At 47.0% G+C, this 21,662-nt stretch overlaps 1 protein-coding gene across 4 annotated transcripts in view; it reads right to left on the bottom strand.

Moving 5' to 3' along the window:
• The window catches only part of LOC135394759 (CAP-Gly domain-containing linker protein 1-like), a 105,073-nt gene that overhangs the window by 38,166 nt on the left and 45,245 nt on the right, over nucleotides 1–21,662 (bottom strand). For 3 of the 4 annotated variants that reach the window (XM_064625711.1, XM_064625712.1, XM_064625713.1), the window contains exons 2-7: nucleotides 9,069–11,429; nucleotides 8,479–8,681; nucleotides 6,660–6,745; nucleotides 6,548–6,586; nucleotides 6,264–6,344; nucleotides 4,588–4,731 (exon numbers count right to left, since the gene is read on the bottom strand). In XM_064625711.1, coding sequence (XP_064481781.1) covers nucleotides 4,588–4,731; nucleotides 6,264–6,344; nucleotides 6,548–6,586; nucleotides 6,660–6,745; nucleotides 8,479–8,681; nucleotides 9,069–11,429 — 2,914 coding nt within the window. The remainder of the gene's footprint in view (nucleotides 1–4,587; nucleotides 4,732–6,263; nucleotides 6,345–6,547; nucleotides 6,587–6,659; nucleotides 6,746–8,478; nucleotides 8,682–9,068; nucleotides 11,430–21,662) is intronic. The other variant, XM_064625714.1, reaches the window with a different exon arrangement.

The following is a 21,662-nucleotide window of genomic DNA, read 5'->3' as shown; positions in this document are numbered from 1 at the left end:
TAGTGACAAGTGATTTATAGTGACAAGGATCACGTGTTGTAAGGTCAAATGTGCTTTCCATGGTTCATTGTTGAACTCAAACAAAGTTGCAAAGTTGAACTCAAATAATAATTACACCAGACACGCGTACAAAGTGCTATAGTAGTTTGTAAAAGTCACGCCCGAATTATATGTCCTGGCATAATTACATTACTCCTTACCCGAGCCGGAATACAATGCATTATTCGCATAAAGTTGGTTCAGAAGGGAACTTATACTCTGCCTCACTATTACTGTCAGCTTTTTTTTCCCCTTTTCTTTCTCAGCAAAGCCACATCGGGAACTTTTGATGACTTTTTGATAACTTATGATGACTTTCTGATGACTTTTCATGGTGGCAAGGCCACACCCGTGTTTGTGAAGGTATCCAGGACACAGCGTTGCCCACCCATCCTCTACGTATACGTCCGATCTACGCACGAATGCGCTGTTTGGACATATGAATACATCGCGCGCGAAACACAATATACTCCGAGCAGAAGCACAGAAAGTCAGCATCCCTGGTATACCACATCAAAAAATTCGAACTTTTCCACGACTGCAAGTCAATTGCATCATGCATGTATGCCAGACGTAAAAAAATCAATGCTCCACGACCTTGGAAAAGCCACACCCCGAAGCACGTAAGTGTTGTTCGTGCGCGTACACCAAAAGGCAATCAAAGCACAGGCACACACCGCCTTCAAAAAACAACAGTCGTTGCGCATCCCCTTTTAAAGGCGGCTAACACATCACCCGATGCCAACCCACGCCGACCCCACGCTTCATCCATCCCGTCCCATCGCCGAGACTCTTTGGGCGACGACCCAACGATCCCAGCAGCTATCCAAACAGATTCTAAATCTACAGGTTGAACTGGGTCAGTCGAATTATATCCGCGGCGACTTTCGGAGCGCCCGCGCCGCTCCGTAAACTTGTTGTCGCGCTAGGGGTCAGATAAATAAAACGAAGACGGTAGTGGAGAATGACGAAAGGTGTAATTGAACCTCGTGTGGGTTTGGCCGTTCAGGAACTGACCCCCCTTTTTTTTTTCTTTTCGGCGACAGTCCACGTAAAGAGACGCTTCGGAGATACGCGCTGATATCACAGGAGATAGCACGGTAGGTGTAGACGGTAAATTTGGTTTAATGGAGCAGAAGAATAGGTTTATTACTTTGATTAACGTATTGTTTACTGATTGGGGAGGTTGCCGTTGGTGCAGTGGAAAGGGTAAAATACTTCATCGTTTCTTTTTATCGCTTTTCTTTGTTTACGTTTTGTTTCTTTCATACATATGAGTAGTCAGTTATAGTCAATATAGATATTGTGGAACTTCGCAAGCGGGTTCAAATTACCTGCCGTTTGTCCTCAAAGATAATAAAAATCAAAAAGTCATTCTGTGCATTTCTTCTAACTTATGTTGTTGTGTGTACCTCTGTAGCAATGCTACGCGATGCCTCCAGCGTGATACTTCCTATCTAGTGTCGCGGCCGATCCCGCTCTATTTCTCCGCAAATAAAGTAAATTAGAGTAAAATAAAGTAGAGTAAAATAAAGTAGAGTAAAATAAAGTAAAGTAGAATAAAGTAAAGTAGAATAAAGTAAAAAATAAAGTAAAGGTAACATTTCCTTGAGTTTGAGGCTTGTCCAGAGACATATTTATAAATAGCAAGATCACCGATCCCTTTCCAGTCACTAGGGGGATACACCAGGTATGCCCGTTGTATCCTATGCTGTTTGTTTCTTCGTTGATCATTTCCTGCGGTGTCTTCAAACGTCCACGAGCATACGAGGTTTCCCGCCCCCTGGCACTGGAAGTGTGGTGGTGTCAGCGTACGCTGATGATGTTACTTTCTTCTTGCGCGACAATGAAAGCCTGCGCGAAGCTTTGCGCGTTTTCGACTGGTATTCTCGGGTCTCTGGAGCAAGGCTTAACTTCGACAAGGTCTGTTTCAGGCTTCGACGATGCTTTGTGTGGAGGTCTAACGTATTCTTCCTGTCTGAGAATTACTGGTGTTACTTTTAACCCTAACCGTGTTGCCCCCGAAAACTGGGATGTGGTGCTTGGTGACCTCGAAAATAGAGCTTCGATTGCGGGGAGGTTTGATTTACCCCTTTGTGAGCGCGCCTTCCTCATCAACAATGTCTCGTGCAGTAAGTTATGGCATATTGCCCGCGTGGCTTTGCCGCCTCGTGTGGTTTGTGTCAAGGTGTCGACTATGACATTTTCCTTCTTCTGGAGTGGAAGATCTGCGTTGGTTAGGCGTCCTATTTTACAGCAGCACCTGCTCCGAAGGTGGTTGGAGTCTACCACACTTTTCTAACTTCTGTAACAGCCTTGAGTGCTGTCCTGAAAACTCTCGATGATATCCGGCACCCTGCACGCGTGTTAGCTTTGTTCTGGTTGGGACACTTTCGGAGGACCCTTGTACCTATAGGCGTCTCGGTAATATGTATCCCACCTCTGTTTCGCCTTCGCGTTTCTACCGTGTTGTGGTAGATCTGTTTACGCGCGTGAAGGACCAAGCGCCAAATGTCGCGATCGAGACCACTGCTGTGTCGCGAATTTGTGAGTTGCTCAATGTTGTTAAGGAACGTAGTAATAATTTGTCTCAGTTGGGTTTAACTTGGAGAGACGTTGGTTTAGTTTGTCTACCAGAGATGGTGCGTGAATTTTTATGGAAAGCAGCGTGGGGACCCCCCCCCCCCCCCACACACACACACACACACAAAGAGCCGCCTAGGGCGTTGGGTGTGACCAGCAGCTCCTTGTGTCCCAACTACGGCTCTGTGGAAACGACCCTGCACGTTCTTGAAGAGTGCGTCGTTGCTAACACATTTTGGTCCTCAGTTTGTCGGGTTTTCGCCTTTAGGCGCCGCATGGAGAGGCGCGTCTCCGACAGATTTTTGCTGTTAGTGGTATCTTTTGCCCGCTCCGTGTTGTGGCGCAACAGGTCCAGGGCCGTCGCCCAGAGTCGCAGCATACGTGTGATGTTCCCTCTTATCTGGTCGTTACACAAGCATATTGTGGTGCACTTAGAGGCGCAATTGGTGGTGCTAGGTGAAGGGTCTAGGTGAAGTTCTTGCGCCGCTGGTCTACCCGTTATATTTCTCTAAGGAACGGTCCAATGGTCGTGCATGTTTATTGGTTTCCCTAGGTTTATCCGATTGTGAGTGTCTTAAGGTAGTTGTGTCTACCTTGTAGTATCTACCTGAGTAATAAACACCATCCTGACCAGGAACACACAATACGAAGAGGACAGTGTTGTCCTCTTCGTATTGTGTGTTCCTCAAACTCAAGCAAATGTTACTTCTTTCTACAGTACACCAGATCGCTCGCACCATTCTAATTTGCTCGTAAATAAATAAAGCGTTTGCATCACAGCAAAATAACACGCACGCAGTGCGGTGAAGTATTGCGCAGGAACCTCCGGGCATCCTGCTGCGATCCCCTGCAACCGTTGAAACGCGATAGTATTGTCCAAAGCAATATGAAACCTTTACAGATAAATCACGGACGCCAAAAAACCCACACTTCAGAAACGCCGAAAGCACAAGGAGCGGTTAGAATGAAGACAGATGGCTCGCACTCCTTTTCTACTGCCACCACAAAGAGCGAGGTAGCCGAAACGAGAGCATCGGAGAGAGAGAGAGAGAGAGATGACGGGAGGAACCAGGAGAGAGAGGAAGAGAGCAAGCATCCCTCTCCGGCTGCTTAAGGATAGCTTCACTGCATGACGCATGTGTACCGTGGCAGAGCCAAATTTTTATGTTTTGCTAATTTTGCGTCGTGTTTCTGCACGTCCTTTGTCGAAATTTATAAACATGCTCGTCGTATGTAGCGCTTTGAGACGTGTGCGTAAGTACTCGGTAAACGGAGCTAAGTGCTTGTAGAAAAAGTTGTTGAGCATAGGAATGCAGCTTCGTAATGACTGGAAGCAGCCGGAATCGAATTCTTTCGGTTAAGGCATCAAGTTTTATTCACGAGTTCTCACGGAGACTCTCCATTTTCTCCGAGTTTTCTTGCAGTGTAAGAACGACTAACTCGTCAACAAAAACTATATGTACTCCCTGCCGTTTGAACTCTACTTTGACTAACCCCCCTTCACGGACTTCACAACGTTTTATATCTTGTCTATTCACGTAGAGATGAGAGAGGTTAGAGCTAAACCACTCTTGTTCTCACAACGCGTTCATGTCGTAGTAAATTGCGTATTCATAAACAATTGTGACCAGAGTACCTAATCACATTCAGAACTCTAGAACACGTATCCATCAAATATGGAACGTGAGCTTACATCACAGTGCAACACATTCCATTATGAAGCATGTTCATGTGAAGAGGAGTGTGTACGTGCATAATGCTCCAATGAAGAACAACTTCTATATTGTGTGGTACACATGGTGTGCAGCGGTAAGTACTGACAGAGCACAACGTGTTGAGTACCACGTCTCGAGATATGTCTCCGAAATGACTGTGTAGTGAGTAATGAACGCAAAAGAAGCCATTTGCAAAGCCTGCAGTAAGCCATCCACCAAACATGAGAAAGTGAGATGTTGAGATACTAACCTGTCTGTCTGTATTCTGGCCCAGTAGAAGTAGTAGAGAAGTGCACAGACTTTGGCATGCAAGAAGAAGCTTTCTGTTGAGTAGGAGATGTGAATGTCCGCTTAGCGAGTGCCGATTGTGGTGTGCTAGCTTCATTTTGCGCTTCTGTGCGACAAGGGGGGCAAACAAAAGGGGGGAAGGTGCAACCGTTTGTTAGTACCGTTAGTCACAGCCAGACACGCGAAAGGGCGTCTTTAAGCAGGGAGAATGTGGATCGTATACTGGACTTTGTTAAGTGAAGTTACGAGGACTGATCAAGAAGTATCTGGAATTAATTCGTAATTATTAAAAAGTAAAAAAACTTACAAATTTGAAACTTAGTCGTCATAGATGTACATTCCCTTTCGGAAACCACACGCTTAGCCCAGCACTGTTTTCGCTGTCCAAAACGTTTTTCGAAGTCTTCTTTTGAAGCAGCTATGTCGCCACGTTGGTTTTAATCTCCTGAACATCCTGAAATCCTTTCAACTGCATTTTGATTTTTGGAAAAAGCAAGAAGCTGCAGAGGGGAATTGCCCTGGTGACTCAAAAATTGTGTAGAAAATCGAAATGGGGGGGGGCAGTTGAAATGAAAAATAAAATAAAATTATGGATGTTCGGGAGATTCAAACAAATGTGGCAACACAGCTCGTTATTGTTAAATAAACAAAGAAAAAAACAAAGACCTAAGAAATGTTCTAGACAGTGAAAACAGTGCTGGGCTAAGTGTGTGGTTTCGTCTTTCGTCAGTGTCGTCCTCGTGTTGTATAGAGCTTTTACTTTAGTTTTCGGAAGAGAAGACTACCTGAATTCCAAATATGCAGGTGTTTCACTTTCTTTAAAATATGTAAATCCATACTCGATATTTTTTAATCAGTCCTCATGTTTATGTGCCTCATCAGAAAAATACAAAGTTCCTTCTACATGTTCCGTGTGCGTACTACTTATTACGGTGGTTATTCTCTATTGTGCGAACCAATAATGAACTGAAACGACGTTTGCAAGGCCTTGCTTCAGTATACTGCTGAGAGCCTCTGAATCTGTAGACAGAACCAACCACGTGGACGAAAGGTGGTTCCTTTCACTCGAGTCAGAGCAAATAAACATTGCAGGAGACGCGCATTATTTCTCCAGAATGTTATCGCGGAGAAAGTGACAATTCCTCATTTAGTATTGCCCATAGTTAGAAGGACTGCCAGCAGAATTATTGCTTATCGGAGGAAGGCCGTACTAACATCCCTTCAGTTCACATCGAAGCGCACAAAAGATTTGTACATGTTATGAATCACACGAGGAAATGTTCAAACAGGGGCAAGCACAGGGGCACCACACATAAGCACCATGCATGTGTATGTTGTGGTGTTCACTGGTACTTTTGTTGATCTTTTGCTAGCTTGTGTGCGATAAAAGGCCAAAACCAAAGTATGAAGCGCTGCAACTCAGGAAGTAAATATACCGGATGAGGTGAAAAGTATGTTCTTTGTTACAAAAGATGAAGACAAGTAAAATGAATAAACCCAGTAACTGCATCAGCAGTGATAGCATAATGGCTTCGGTGCATTTCACGATGCGGCTTTCGAGCCATGAAACGGATAATATCCAGCATACCAATAATGCATTCTTAAAAATGTCGATAAAAAGCACCCCCAGGTGCTTACCTTTTGCTGTCTTGCTAACCATCCAGGGCCTGGGATAATCAGGCCGTTTCATGGGTCCCTTAGGTTTCTTTTCTGTCGATCCTACAACATAAGGTGGAAGACTCTTTAAGTGCTATGAGTTTAGTTCACTGTTAAATGGGTGGCACATTCAGCATTTGTATCATTTCACTATCTTCTACGTTCTTTATAGACAGAAAGCATGACTTCGCCATCCAGGTATTAAAAAAGGATATTGGGGCTAACGATAAAGTCATCGAGGTATCCGAAGAATATGCGCAACATACCTGCGCCTTTTTCAGATGGTACAGATTCGAGTTCTCCAGCTGAAATGTAGTTTTGAGTGTGAGTATCGTGTGGTGAGGTAAAAGCTCAATAACTGCCGCTGTAAGTACTTACGCCTAGCAGCTCCTACAATGTTTACTGTTGTCACACTCTCTGCAGTGTCATTCCTTGTAGATGACGTGCTACCTTCGCCAGCTGGCCTGCGTGAAGAAAAGAATAATTTGTCACAGCGAATTAGGCAACACTAATAATATCGCAGCATATAACAGAATTACCTGGGTTGTGCAAGTTCGTGGAAGCAAACCACAACAGGGAACACGTTGTCCCATGCGCTTACTCCGCACACACTGTATATCACTATTACAACACGTCAGACTATCGTATTCAGCGCAACACACTGTCTCATTGGTCTAATCCTATTTTGTTGTAGAGGGCTACGGGTTTGTAAAGGTAGTAGCTCTGCACGACGCCGAAGCGTCAGGAGAAGCCAACTTTACGACAGCAAAACTGAAACACGAGGTCGGCTTCCCCGCTCAACGTATAGGCTTCAGGTGAAGGAAACTTCCTGGCGTTGCATCGAAAACAAGTCCAGCGCTCTTCATTGCCCTCGCATTTATGGGCAAGGGAAAGGCACGTTTTTGTGGGGGAGCAATAAAAATGGTCTCTATATGTGCCGTTTTTCCAGGGCCATTTCCTCGGGATATATAGTCTTTTCTGAAAACGGCATCAGCGCGCCAGAGGGAAAAGATGTCATTGGGCCGAACTTCCATCTTTCGTAATTAAATTTTTCATTAGCGAAAATTAACAAAATCAACGCTCCGGGAGGTCGCTAGTGCAGCCATTTAACCAAGAATGTATATCGCCAATAATTATTGTAATCGAAAAAAGGCATTTACCTAGTTTTAAAAAAATCCGACCACAGTTTGCGCGGACACCCCGTGTATGCACACCATGCTCGCTACTGGGGCGGCCAACTTGGACGCACAAAAATATCGTACCACAGAGGCGGAGAGTTTTCATTTTCCCGGAGGGGGCAAGGGCGCTCTCTGGCGGGGGGGGGGGGGGGGGATATGTTTATTAAGAAAAAAAAAAGGAAAGTTAAGCCAGATGGATGTCGGCTTGTTATTCAAAAAAAAAAAAAAGTGAAAGGGGGAAGTCAAAAGAGGCAAAGAAAACAAGAAAACAAAAAGAAGGAAAGAAAAGGAAAAGAAAAATGAAGAACACAAAACTAAAGCTGAAGAATCATACACTCTTGCGGGATCCTATGATGTATACAGAACTGGTATAGAAATAAGAGGAAGGAAGAACAGAAAAAAACAAAAGAAAAAACTGAAAGAACGTAAACAGTGAACATTTGCACAACTGAAGGCAATATGCCTTTGAAAACTGAGTGCAAAAAGAACAAAATGTATTGAATCCTCGGTGTTTGACCTCAAATGCGCGCAATATAATGAATATGGTCAATGAAATGGAGCAGCGGGAGTTGAACCCGCTCCCAACGAATATGCGTTCCGAAGATCCTACCGTTACACCTCACTGGCAGCTGCTAGTACTTTTTCGACTGCTTCGTTTCATTGATCTGATTGCTTTGCGCGAAATTCAGGCTATGTGTTCTGTCATCCTCCGTGTTTCTTCGCGTCACCTTCTACTGTGATAATGATCATGGTGGGCGGATACATATTTTACAAATTGCAAGATGCATTTTTGGGTTGGTGCCTCTTCGCTCTTTTGACCCGGGCGCGCCGAGCCCCAAAGGTTGGTGTCAGCCTCTTAGTGGGACTTCCCGGGGGAGGCGGCGCCCCCCCCTACTTCATGTTCCGCGGGGGGGGGGGGGGGCAAGGGCCCCCGCGCCCCCCCCCCCCCCCCCCGCAGTCGGCGCCTATGTCGTACCATATGGAACAATGTGGAATAAAAGTAGATGACGGGTGCTTACGAGAGAAGGCTTTCTCGCCTGCTGTCGCTCCGGTATTGTTCGCTCGCGGTGCTCGTGTTGTCACACTCCGTCGTCGTCCTAGTACTCGCCCTCGAAGAGGCGCTGGATGGCAGAAGCCTCCTGTGGATTGGTGCCGGAGTTGACTTCGGTTGCTGTTTGGCAGCTTCCAGATTGGTGAACACTTTGCTCCGGACCTCTTTCACCTAGGAAACAGCACCACAGTCATACGTGAGGTCGTGAAATATGGTTCATGCAGGACCAACATCGTCCACTGTGTACCTATCGGCGAATTCGACCTGTCGATCCGGAGCAGGCACCCGAGCGGCGAAGTGCCAAAAAAGACACGGGTCAACTCAGTGTGCAAGTGCACGTGCTAAACCGGAAGCCGGTTCAAACGTCCCGTAATTAAATGATGAATCCCCATATGTGCCTTCAACCATAGTAACCATAGTAACCCATAGTAACCATACATTGTCCCCGACCAAACTATAAGGTATATCTGATACTTCTAAACCTGTAAGCATTGACCAAAACGCACTCAGATATAAAAGAACCCAAGATCGAGCGACAACAGATCGTGAGAAACTTACCTTAGGCTTAGCTTTCTCATCAGCCATGCTTGCCTGAATCCTGGACGTCACAGCATCCCACTTATTCTTTTTGGGTTGTCTCGCGGCCCTCTTTGCCGACGCCGCAGTCTCGCTTTCCAACTTACTCGAACTTGATTCAATCATCGCCTTTATCTTAGACACTACAACTTTCGGGGTCGGCCTCGCGGGCTTCTTCTTGACCACAGCATCAGCATTGCTTTTCTTCGGCGAAACAAGTTCTGCAGATTCTGTTGTCTGCTTCGAGGGCGATGACGGTTCCTTCATGTCTCCAGAGTGTTCAACCTCTTCATTTTGCTCTTCGCACTCATTATCTTGAGATGGTTCTTCCACGCGGTCAACATGTGTCTCAGACTCATGGCCAGCCTCTTCCGACTTGGCCTCGTCTGAAGAGACAGGCACGTCTTCTTGTTTCGGTTCGTCCTGAGCCCGCAGAAGCGGCAGTCGGCACTGCCTGTCAGACGGAGCGACGTTGTAAGACTCCGAGCAGCAGTCCAGATGGAGATTTCGCCGCTGAAACTCACTCCCGGACTCAGAGACGGCACCACTATCCTGGCTGCTGCACGTTGACCACCGCATCGTTTTGTCCTCGCAGGGGCTGATTGCTGCTCCCACTTCGCTTTGGTACTCAAGCTCTGAATCGCCTTGAAAGCCCGTGTCCGTGCTTTGAACGGTGTAGACCGAAGCAGGGCGTTTCAGGTGGGAATCGTCGTCGTCCTGGAGGACGCTCAAGTTCACCTCCGTCAGTGCGTTCGAAGTATGAGTCATCGGAGGTGGAATAGACGCTAGTTCACCCTCAACAGAGCCAATGCTGGTTGCCAGGCCGGACGAATAGTCGCCACTGTCGACTGTGCTAGGTTTGGACATGACATTCGGCTCAGGTTCGGGCGGTCGGCTTTGTGGTTCGGTAGACATCGAGATGTCTCTGAACTCTTCGGCCAAAGAGGCCTTGTTGCGAGCAATAACACTGTTCAAATTGTCCACGAGGTCCGGGAAGTTGTAGCGTAGGATTCGTAACACTTCACTGCTGATAAACGTAGGAACTTTGTCGTCCGACGACGACGATGCGGTGGCGCCTCCGACAGCACCAGGATCTACGCACTCTTCTTCCGGCAAATCGGCCACGTCGTCCGTTGAGAATGATTTCGGTACGAAACCTGGCACACCTTCACAGGACGCCGACGTGTCGTTCATCACACTACCGTGCAAAATGCCCAAGCTTCCCTGATGCGAGAAGTCATCACCATCGTCCATAGCCTCTCTAATAGGGGCCAAATACTCAGCACCTCCTACAGCTTCCTCACCCTTCGAAGCTTCGTCTTGCTCCGAGTTGTGTTCACTCTTTTCCCACTCGTCGTGCACTGGTGAAAACTCATCATTCGCGTGGTCTCCACCAGGTGGCGACAACTTGTCCCTACCAAATGTTGTGCTCAGATCTTTACTCGTCAGAGACCTTCGTCGCTCATCCCTGGTCTCGTGAGAGTAACTACCCGTATAACTGACGCTTCCCGCAGGAGTGTCTCGAACGCTGTAGCCTAAACTCCCGGGTGTATTGTCCCTGACGGACGAATATGCCCCGGAGTAGCTCGCGAGCGACGGAGATGCACTTCTGTACCCCCGCTGTACGGCGTCGGAGTCGTAACTATCATCCTTCCACTGTTCGTAAGAACGAAAGCTTGCAGACTTCGTCGCTAACGGAGAATTTTCTTCCTTGGAGAATCTCTGGTCCTTCGTACAGTTGTTACCCGAATTCCTGCCCAGCTTCGGAAGGCGAGACAAAAAGGATGGAATCTTGTTCTTCCCCGACGTTCCACCGTTAGAACTCGTTTGTACCTGCTGAACAGGTTCCGGCGTTGAAGACAATTCTGGTAAGTAATACTGCGTCTTCTGCGAAAGCTTTGGCTCGGAACTGACGAGTTCCACCTTGGTTACTGGCGCAAATATGCCGTAGTTCGGTCTGCAAGCAAAGTATTGGATGCCGTTGACGACACCGCTGTGTTTACCGCCAGAAGGTTCGTCCAGTTCGACGCCGCACCATATCCCTTCCGAGAACTGAGTCTCACCGAGGTACCGGAGGTTTCCGTAGCGGGTCCCACTGATAAGGACCCTGTCACCGACCCTGAGGCTCCTGCGCGGAGATCGGTCTTCTGGGGGGACTTCACCCTTGTATTCTCGAGCGGGTTGCCGCGGTTGCCAGTGCCAGTGCTGTTCGGGATCCACAGGCGAGCGGTCCTGGGACGTCTTCGACGCGTAGACGTGGTGGTAGTCAGTCTTCTTCGGCGCCACTTTCTGCGGCTTCGGAATGAAGCGAGCGATCTTGGAAGACTTCTGGCAGCCGTCGTCCTGAAAAAGTTGACCATGATAAGAATTTGCTGAAGACTGCATTGAAAGGTGAAAGGATGACATCGCGATTGTGAGACAATCGGTAAACATATTGGTCGACACTTTTCTAGAAATGCAGGCAAAACACATCATGGTTGGTCTTACTCACAGCCCATCGCATCACGTCAATATTATAATCTATCCTTAGACAGCAACATCACAACCATTTACCTTCAAAATTCATCATTCGACTTCAGCACCATATCATATCATGGACCATCATTCGACATCAACTTCACCATCACATCATACCGCAGGCCATCACCCAACATCATTCTGCGTGACGTGACGGTGAATAATGTCCGTGATGGCCATAATGTATTTGACCTACATGTCTGCAAGTGTGCCTAGGTACAGGTCTTCTCTGTACTGACTTTTTTTTTTCAAGTCTGCGCCCCATACAATCTACTTTTTTGTACGTGTTTGTGCACTAAGCTGGTCATCGAAACGGAAACGTTAAGTAAAGCACGCGTATTATTTCGAGCATGAAGCAGCGATGCATCGAAGGATGTGACGAGACATGGACAAATATTTTGTCAATGTATCAAACATAAAGTAAAAGATAGAAAACAGATTATTGCTGAGCGGGTAAGTTGCGGCACTGCAAAGAAATGGAATGGAAATGTGGTTACATCATCGTTCGGCTTTGGCTCATCATTGGCTTTGGTGATACACCAGTGAGCTTCAGAAGCTTCGTAGTCACGCTCACACGTAGCATTGAAGAAATCAACAGGAACTTTGAGACATTAAACAGTAACAGTTAACGAAAAACTTGTCCTTTTATGCCGCAGTCAGAGAGAGAAGATGAAAGGTTCTTCTTGTAACACTTTTATCTGTTATCTTGGAGATTACAGACAAGTGCGCCGCAAGCAGTACAAATTGCCTGCCTCGCAGCACAAACGATTTTGGTCTGCATGAAACGTCGTCCGCCACAAAAATTAAGACGCGGCGGCCACAATTACTCTATCTCCTATTACGTCATGTGTCTTATCTGCCGTCCAATCGCAGCGGCGTTGCTTAAGAAGCGATTCCCGGTCGTTACCGTTGGCCGATAAAGGCACCGGCCCAAAACGACACAGAAAGGGAGAGCTGGCGTACTCACTTTCAGAGCGGATATATCGGCCGAAAAACAATGGACCGAAAAGTGGAAGAAGTGACCCGCTTGCTGCTGGTGGCGGTGGTGCAGTCGGCTCACGTATATTCTTACGCACTTTCCCTTTCTCTTTTTTGTTCCGGTTCACCGGCAGTATAGGTAGCCCATCATATCGTCAACAGCACGGTCCATTAACTACAGCCCCTTTATCCGTGTTCGTGTACGCCGTGTATGCCCGTCCAAATGGATTTCAATGCACGGAAGGTTGCTATTAGGGCACGCTAGTTGATATGAACTGTTAAAACGGCGGTGCTCAACTATAAATGGTCATGGCTAATTCGAGTGACCCTTTCAAGGAAACCACATACACTGCAGAAGTCTTCTCTCTCTCTCTCACGCACACACACACACTCTCTCTCTCTCTCTTCCGTAATGCTGCACAGTTCCCTCGCAAAGTGATTCACAGGAACTGAAATTCGCGAAAGAGCTCGTAGACACCGTTCGGTATCACTTCAGAGGTCGATCTTCGGTGAGATGTCATCCCAAGGAGGAGGAGGTGAAAAGACTGAATCCCTGCACTATACTCTCCGAGACAACATAAAAGCTACAGCCACAGGGGTAAGCCTCCGCCACACGATAATGTAGTTCGCACGTTGAGAGTGAGGATCATGGCGGACGCCAGGCAGACGGGGAAGCCGATTATGCTTTGTTAACGCTAACACTACGTATTTGCTTTAAAAAATTGCTGTTTTGCTTTTAAAATCTTGCTTTAGAGATAATGAGTCGCCTCACGTTTTTCAACAGAGCTGTATAAATTCAGCAATTGCGTACTGTCACTTCTGTCCTGATACTGATACGGCAAAGTACTGGAACTACACATATAGCTGCCAGCATATTATGGATCGAAATCAGTGCTCATCTTCTGCACTGATCGTCGAACGCGTTTGGTGTCATATACCAACCAACATACAGGGTGTTTATTTTTATCCTTTACAGATTTTTTTATATAAAAAAAAGCTATGAGAACAGCATAAATGTCGTTTTTGCAGTTTTGCAGTCGTTTTTGCAGCGACGGCCAGGCGGACATCCTCTCTAAGGAAGTATGCAACTACGAGATGACTAATTCACTAAAATTCATTAATTAGCTATTTAATTAGGATACTTCGTTAAAATATCCATCCCGGAATTTTGATACGCAAATGAGCCGAAACCGAAACTGCGGCGACCAGGAACGCAGGGAGCACAGCGCTCACTTGACTTCGGAGAGCCACGTGATTTGAAGCGATGGAGATGATTGGAGTAGGTGCCGCTCAGCTGGCCAGATAAGCCGCTTTCCGGCCCAGATAAGCCTCCGTCGGCGAGGGTGACGCGCTCCTCAGGCGGCGCTTTTTCGGTTTCGGCTCATTTGCGTATCAAAATTCGGGGATAGATATTTTAACGCACGTGCGTGTTTGAGGATTTTAAAAACGTGGAATGGCTTTTAACGAGGATAGTCTCTCATTCTGTTAACTCGATTTTTTGCCCGAAATCTCCTAATTAAAGAGTTAATGAATTTTAGTTAATCAGTCACCTTGTAGTTGCGTAATTTCTTCGAGAGGATATCCACCTGGCCGTATAACTCAACCGCAAAAATGCCATTTATGCTGTTCTCGTAGCTTTTTAATTAAAAAATCTGTAAAGGATAAAAATAAACACCCTGTATTCGCCGGACGTAAATTCGCGGTGTTTTGGAGGCACGCAAAACGCGCGAGAAATCGGTCCACGCAAAAAACTCTTTTACGGCAGTTACCTTGACATGTATTCATTCGCAATCTTCCTCCTCTATTCTCTCGTATGTACTTGTTTGTTTGTTTTCGATCTTCCCGAAGCCTCATTTGTTGCACGTCTTTTGAGCCGTGTGCGAGTTGAAAAGAAAAATATGAAGATTGTGGTTTCACGAATATGGATCCATCTACTCTATACGGCGCGGCTTCAAATGAAATTTGTTCTCGTGTTTTTCATTCCTGCTTGTTCAGGTTCAAGCGTATGAATGGAATATCAGCTGCATCTGGTTTCCATTGTGTTTTGCGTGTTGAACGCCGTTCCAGGAAAGGTCTTCCTTCTTATAATGCATTCCGCGTGACAACCGTGATGTGACTGTGACCGTATGGACGGTGTACAGACGAGGACAGCGGAAAGCAAGTGGGAGAGAGAGAGAGGTTATTGTACGAGCCCTGGGCCGGCTTCATCGGGAACTGTGCCGACATCCATCGGAAAATTCAAGAAGCACCTCACACAGTACAGCCGGTAGTGCGGTTCGAACTCATCACCTTTGAAACTTGAGCACGACCATAGAGTGTACTACTGACGAGTGAGTGAATGCTATATCCAGAGAGCCATGTACCGACGTTTCCGGAAGGAGTCGAGGAATACAAAACGCTACACAGATAGATCTTCCTCAGGAAGACGGATCTTCCTGAGGAAAATAGAACGTCCGTTAAGATTCTTGTCCTGTGTGACATTCTGCAGAGTTACCAACAAAATCAAATGATCCTCCGGGCGGTATACGACACACGACATTTCCTATCCAAACAAGGACACCAAATACCACGCTTCCCGGTTGACGTGTCGCAACCAAGCATCCTTCCCCTTAATTTATATACGCTTCATAGCTTCGTGTCGCTAACGCAATAACGGCAGATGCTTGCGCGTCCCACACTGAAAGCGAGATACATGTATTGCCGTGACGCGTGATGCGAAAATAAACAAAAACAACCCCCCACCGCGCAGGTGTTATCTGCTCCTCGTTTTTCGCTTGCCGTGGTTTGCTCCGCAGTAAAACGCCGTACGCCCGCAGGAAAAAAAGAACCGTTAGGCGACTGTCTTATCTTCAAGCGCACGGAGCACTCTTCGTACTCGAGTGCCTCTAAGTTCCTGATTCTGCGATAGTATTATGGCTCCAATGCTGACTAAAAGTTCGAAGCTGTATTGGGAGAAATGGAGGGAGATATATATGGTTCTGTTGGTGGTCGTCTATAATGCGTCTAATGGGTCTGTCTCGGAGTAATGTAGCTGGGAAAAAGGCCTTTAAGTTGCAGCAACCTCTCCTGAGTGGAACTACTTTTCCGGTTGTTTGACACAAATTTCATCCACTAATTTACTCAAAAGAGCTATTTATGATTATTTTACACTGCGAATATTTTGTAACTCAGTCAGTCTATACCACTGGCATGATTTTTCTATTGTTTTTGTACTTACTTATAAACCTGCAATGCTGTACGCTCTGCGGCTTTGGAAATAAGCTGACAGGTCACGCAAGAAAAGAAAGCTAAAAGTTTTCTGAAAACGTTTTACATTTCTATCGCGCTGTTGCACCTTTAGTCGGTAGAAAATTAGTTATCGAAATCGCACGCTAGCAGCACATGGAATTCTGTGGCGTTTCCGTTGATAAAACCGAATCATTCTCGAAACCTCTCGTGCGTGCGAGCCTTCCAAACAAAAATCAGCCGTTACGAAGCCCCAGCTTCACCCAATACCAATATTTTTTTCTTCTATCCTTTTCTGCTATCTGCGTCACACTCGAATGACTGGATAAAACAGGGAGAGAAAAAAGTACTGGCGGTGGGCCAGATTACATAGCACTATTCTATTTCTTTTTTTTCCTTTTTTGCCTGCCATTTCAACTCGTACATAGATGATGGTGTCACTATATTACAAGGTCGGATATACTTGTGTACGAGGAAAGTGCATGCAAAGGGGTAACGAGGAAAACTATATAGTTAAAAGAAAAGTTTCGTTTTTAGGGCTTTACTTCCTGTTTTCTGCTTCTTTGCAAGCGGAGTGCCGCTTTGCGTAATCTTCAGGTTCAAGTACGAGATACGCTTTGCCGTTACGAATAATGTTTTAGTCGAGCAACCGTTCTCAATCGCATTTTGTGCTACACTAGAAGGCAGTTTGCCGTGTTTTACGGAATTTGACTCAAAATAGAAGAAAAAGGAATGTTTACTCCGTAGCTGCAGGATCGTGCTGCGTAGGCTAGGGTGCTGCCTCAGCGACGAAACACACCACTACATTGTCGTTACTTATTTGTTGTTGTTGTTCAAGTATTCATCCTGCAGCATTTCGACGCGAAGAATATCTAATGAATCGAAGCAAAAGGGACTATAGGAATAAAATACTCTCCCAAAGCGACACTGAACCATATACTAGGAAACTAACGCTTTATTTTCAGCGAGGGAGGGAGGAATGTGTCACAGGGCGACAAGATTGTTTTGTGGATTTTTGTCGTTTAACAGTTGTTGGGAGAGTCAATTTGGAAGAACACACTCTGGTTCGGTGGGCCATGACATCTTCGGGATGCTCAGATTTATGGCGTCCAGATGCTTGGTTAGACTCGTGGGGGAACAGTCCACGTTGAGAAACACGACACCTCGACGCGACTGTGTTTGCGCCCTCCGGGTTGTTCTTGGTACCCCGCGGTGCGATCAGTGCTGCTGCTTTCGCGTTGTTCGGACCGAGTACATTAACCAGATGCCACGTGTTGTAGTCTTTAATTTTGTTTGGTTGTTTTGCTGAAGCCGGGGACTTGGGAGTCGTCTTCACACTGATGCATTGACAGAAGAAAATTATTGTTTTTGCGTAAAATGGCAGCTGTGTTTCGTGACAGAGGCGTGGTGACCTTTTCTCAGAAAAAGGGGGGATGCTCCGTGCAGTGACATTTGGGAACCCCGTTTCCCGAGGTAATATAAGGGGTAAATGAGGGAAAGTGGGGCAGTCGTCGCAAGGTGGTCAGTTAAGAGTCCCAGCGAGAGAGTGGTGGGGAAGTTAGAGGAGTGGCGGCAATGTACTGCAGGTGGACGATGATACAAGTTAGAAATGTGTGTGAAAGCTGACTGAGTTCGGCAAGTGTTGTGACGCGTGTGAGTGAAGCGACGACTCAAGGGACCCACCGAGAACCACCGTTGGAAGTAGGCAGCGATTGACCCCCTCCAAGACATCGCAGAACTGAGATAAGTGTGACTGTTTGGTTTGAAGTGGTACTGGCTCAGTGTAATCTCAGTTTCTGCAACATTATTGTAGCATGAGTAAATATGTTGTTGATTGTAGCTCTGTGTACGTGTGCAATCGTTCAGCCACTGACTGCAGCCGCTTGACCCGCTGAGTCCGAATCATAATTAGTCACGGAGTTCCAGACATTACTTGGTATCGTCACCCGAACCCGTGACAATTAACTGGCGTCCGCGACAGGACTCAGCGACAGTCGTATTTAGAAGCGGTTACGTGGGTGAGCGAGCGTACAGGTCGGAAACGTAAGGTGTACGGCATGGATTTGCACGAGCTGATAGCCGTCGGAAAAGAGCTAGGTCTTCAGGGAGCCGCGCTGAAGGAATGGGTAGAGAAAGAACAGAGGGAAAGAAGGGCTCAAGAACGGGAGCTGTTGAAAGAGCAGGCGCTTGCACGAGAGCAGGAACAGGTACGCGAAAACGAAGCGGCGAAGGCTAGAGCCGAAGAAGCAAAACAGTTAGCAGAAGAAGAACGGCGAACTATAGAGATGAAGATCAGGCTACAGGAACTGCAGAATCAGGGTTCAGGCGCGACAACGACGAACGCTGCACGCGAGGTCGGTAACACACTACCGGTTACACCGCACCGCTGGCTTGCGCCGTTCGACGAAAGACGTGATGACCTCGACGCGTATCTGCTACGTTTTGAACGCCTGGCGACGGGACAACGGTGGCCTAAAGAGCAGTGGGCGACGGCGCTCAGTGTCTGCCTTAGCGGCGACGCACTGGGAGTCTTCGCCCGACTTTCTCCGGAAGACTCAGCCGAGTACGATAAAGTGAAGAAAGCACTTCTCCAAAGGTTCCGACTGACCGCAGAGGGATTCAGGGAGAAATTCCGCAATGGGAAGCCGATGGACGGAGAGACAGGCACCCAATTCGCAGCGAGGCTCAGCAATCTCTTTGATCGCTGGATAGATTTGTCGGAAACGAAGCGCGACTATGTGACCCTCCGCGATCTGTTACTGTCAGAGCAGTTCGTCAAAGGATGCCAGCCAAAGTTGGCCATGTTTTTGAGGGAGCGAAAGACCGAATCCGTGGCAGATTTGGCGACGCTGGCCGACAGGTTTTTGGAAGCGCAGTGCCAGAGTCATCTCGGGCAGAGAAAATGCGAAAGTGACGGTTCAGACGAAGAGCCAGCGCAAGCAGCAGTGACAAGGCACGCCCATGAGGGGAAAGAAACGCGAACAAGAGGACTCTGTTTTTTGTGCAACAGATTGGGACATAAGGCAGCATACTGTAGGAGTCGCCAAAGTAACGGGAAATGTTATTCTTGCGGGAAGGAAGGGCATCGGGCAAGAAACTGCCCAGAGGAGATGCCAGCAGTTTCCCAGTCATCGTGTGTCATCGTCCGAAGAGTTGAGGACAAGAGCTGTACAGAAATGGACGTGAAGGATGGACATGTGGGACTCAAGAACGGCGCAATGGTGCCCGTTGTAAACGCTTGTGTGACGCCCAAAACAGCGTTCCAGATCGAAGGCATGCCGGCCGCAACAGGAAAAATGGGGAAGCGGGAAATAACGGTCCTGCGAGACACAGGAAGCGACACGGTGATTGTCAAGAGGGCACTGGTAAGACAAGAAGACATGACCGGAAGGTACAGCCCCGTGCGCCTAGTAGATGGGACTGTAAGGAAGTTACCGGAGGCGAGAATTTTTGTGAAGACGCCGTTCTATAGCGGGCCTCTGACGGCAAAGTGTATGGAAGCCCCACTGTATGACGTGATCATCGGGAACGTTCCAAATGCACGAGGACCTACTAATCCTGATCCGAATTGGGAAGAAGCCGATAGTGGAGAGGGTACCGTCGCAGAGACCAGGAAACAGATGTACGGCAGATGTCCGACTCAGGCTGCGAATGGTAGGAGCGAAAGGGGTGGGCGACCGAGAAGATGGTATGAACGAGCGCCACCGCGGATCAGGATGGAGCGTAGACGTTTGCAGTGTCAGTGCTCAGCCTCGAGCGGAAGGTTTAGAAGGACGTAACTACGTGTGAGCCTCTGAAAGGATGGGAACAAGGAACCGACTATAACATGACATGGGGAATTCAGAAGTGAGTGTGTCGGCAGACTGCAGTGAAAGAAAGCGAATCGTTGCAAAGTGTATCGAGGGCGGTGTAATATTAGAGTTGATTTTCGGTTCCGGAGTGTTGTAAAGCGTGTGTTAATGATGCTTCAGTAAGGTTGTGATTGTTGTGATACAGTGGTTAATTTGTGGTTATGGATAAACGAGAGTATTGTGTTTGTATTTGATGGCCTATTAGTGCAGGGCGTCGCAAATGATGAGTCAACCAGAGTGCACGAGTGTAAAGATTTTGTCAGTACATGTGGGTGTTTTGAATATTGTGATGTAATATTCTTAAGAGAGGGATCGTCGTGTCACTTACGTCAAATATTGTGCATTATAGGTTATGCATTTTTTTTTACGTACTTGTGCTGGTTGTATCGCGAGTGTGGATTTTTATGGAGTGGACTTTGTGTCGCATAGTATGCCGGATTCTTATGTCTCGCCCTGTTTGTGGGTTTTGCAATATTATTATATAATATTCTTAGCGATGGGGTCGTGTCACAGGGCGACAAGATTGTTTTGTGGATTTTTGTCGTTTAACAGTTGTTGGGAGAGTCAATTTGGAAGAACACACTCTGGTTCGGTGGGCCATGACATCTTCGGGATGCTCAGATTTATGGCGTCCAGATGCTTGGTTAGACTCGTGGGGGAACAGTCCACGTTGAGAAACACGACACCTCGACGCGACTGTGTTTGCGCCCTCCGGGTTGTTCTTGGTACCCCGCGGTGCGATCAGTGCTGCTGCTTTCGCGTTGTTCGGACCGAGTACATTAACCAGATGCCACGTGTTGTAGTCTTTAATTTTGTTTGGTTGTTTTGCTGAAGCCGGGGACTTGGGAGTCGTCTTCACACTGATGCATTGACAGAAGAAAATTATTGTTTTTGCGTAAAATGGCAGCTGTGTTTCGTGACAGAGGCGTGGTGACCTTTTCTCAGAAAAAGGGGGGATGCTCCGTGCAGTGACATTTGGGAACCCCGTTTCCCGAGGTAATATAAGGGGTAAATGAGGGAAAGTGGGGCAGTCGTCGCAAGGTGGTCAGTTAAGAGTCCCAGCGAGAGAGTGGTGGGGAAGTTAGAGGAGTGGCGGCAATGTACTGCAGGTGGACGATGATACAAGTTAGAAATGTGTGTGAAAGCTGACTGAGTTCGGCAAGTGTTGTGACGCGTGTGAGTGAAGCGACGACTCAAGGGACCCACCGAGAACCACCGTTGGAAGTAGGCAGCGATTGACCCCCTCCAAGACATCGCAGAACTGAGATAAGTGTGACTGTTTGGTTTGAAGTGGTACTGGCTCAGTGTAATCTCAGTTTCTGCAACATTATTGTAGCATGAGTAAATATGTTGTTGATTGTAGCTCTGTGTACGTGTGCAATCGTTCAGCCACTGACTGCAGCCGCTTGACCCGCTGAGTCCGAATCATAATTAGTCACGGAGTTCCAGACATTACTTGGTATCGTCACCCGAACCCGTGACAGAATGTTAACGGGGCACTAAAACGCAAAAATTTCTTGTCGCGTTAGGTGGACAAACTCAATCCACATTCATGATCACGTATAAGGTAAAATCCTGAATGACCGAATAGTTATTTAATAATTAACTACTCTCAGACTGGCTCGTCTCTCCTAAATTGTGTGCTTTTCCAGCTGTGTATGTTTGCCATTTCTTGATTAGATGCTTCAATAAATACACTGCGTTATGAATCAAATTGGTGAACACAGCTGATGATTTGTAGGCTGTGCTCAATAATAAAGGTGCTCTTCACTGGAAGGAGCCACAGTTCGCTCAGACCTGACAGGAAAAAACTTTTACTCGTCTAAAATTTTCTCCACTCGGTATAGTTTTCGGATGAGAATTGCACCTCCTCGATTATGCCCGCATTTTATCTGCACCATGCCCGAAGGTCAAACTATATCTGACGCTTGCTTCGCGTACTTGGAGAAGTGACATTGCAGACCTGGCATTTCTACAATACCGTCCAGCAGCATTTGGTTCGTAT

The sequence above is a fragment of the Ornithodoros turicata genome, chromosome 5 (genome assembly GCF_037126465.1).
Source record: "Ornithodoros turicata isolate Travis chromosome 5, ASM3712646v1, whole genome shotgun sequence".
Taxonomy (NCBI): domain Eukaryota; kingdom Metazoa; phylum Arthropoda; class Arachnida; order Ixodida; family Argasidae; genus Ornithodoros; species Ornithodoros turicata.
The sequence above is the reverse complement of the archived record's forward strand: the minus strand, read 5'-3'. Positions and strand labels throughout refer to the sequence as shown.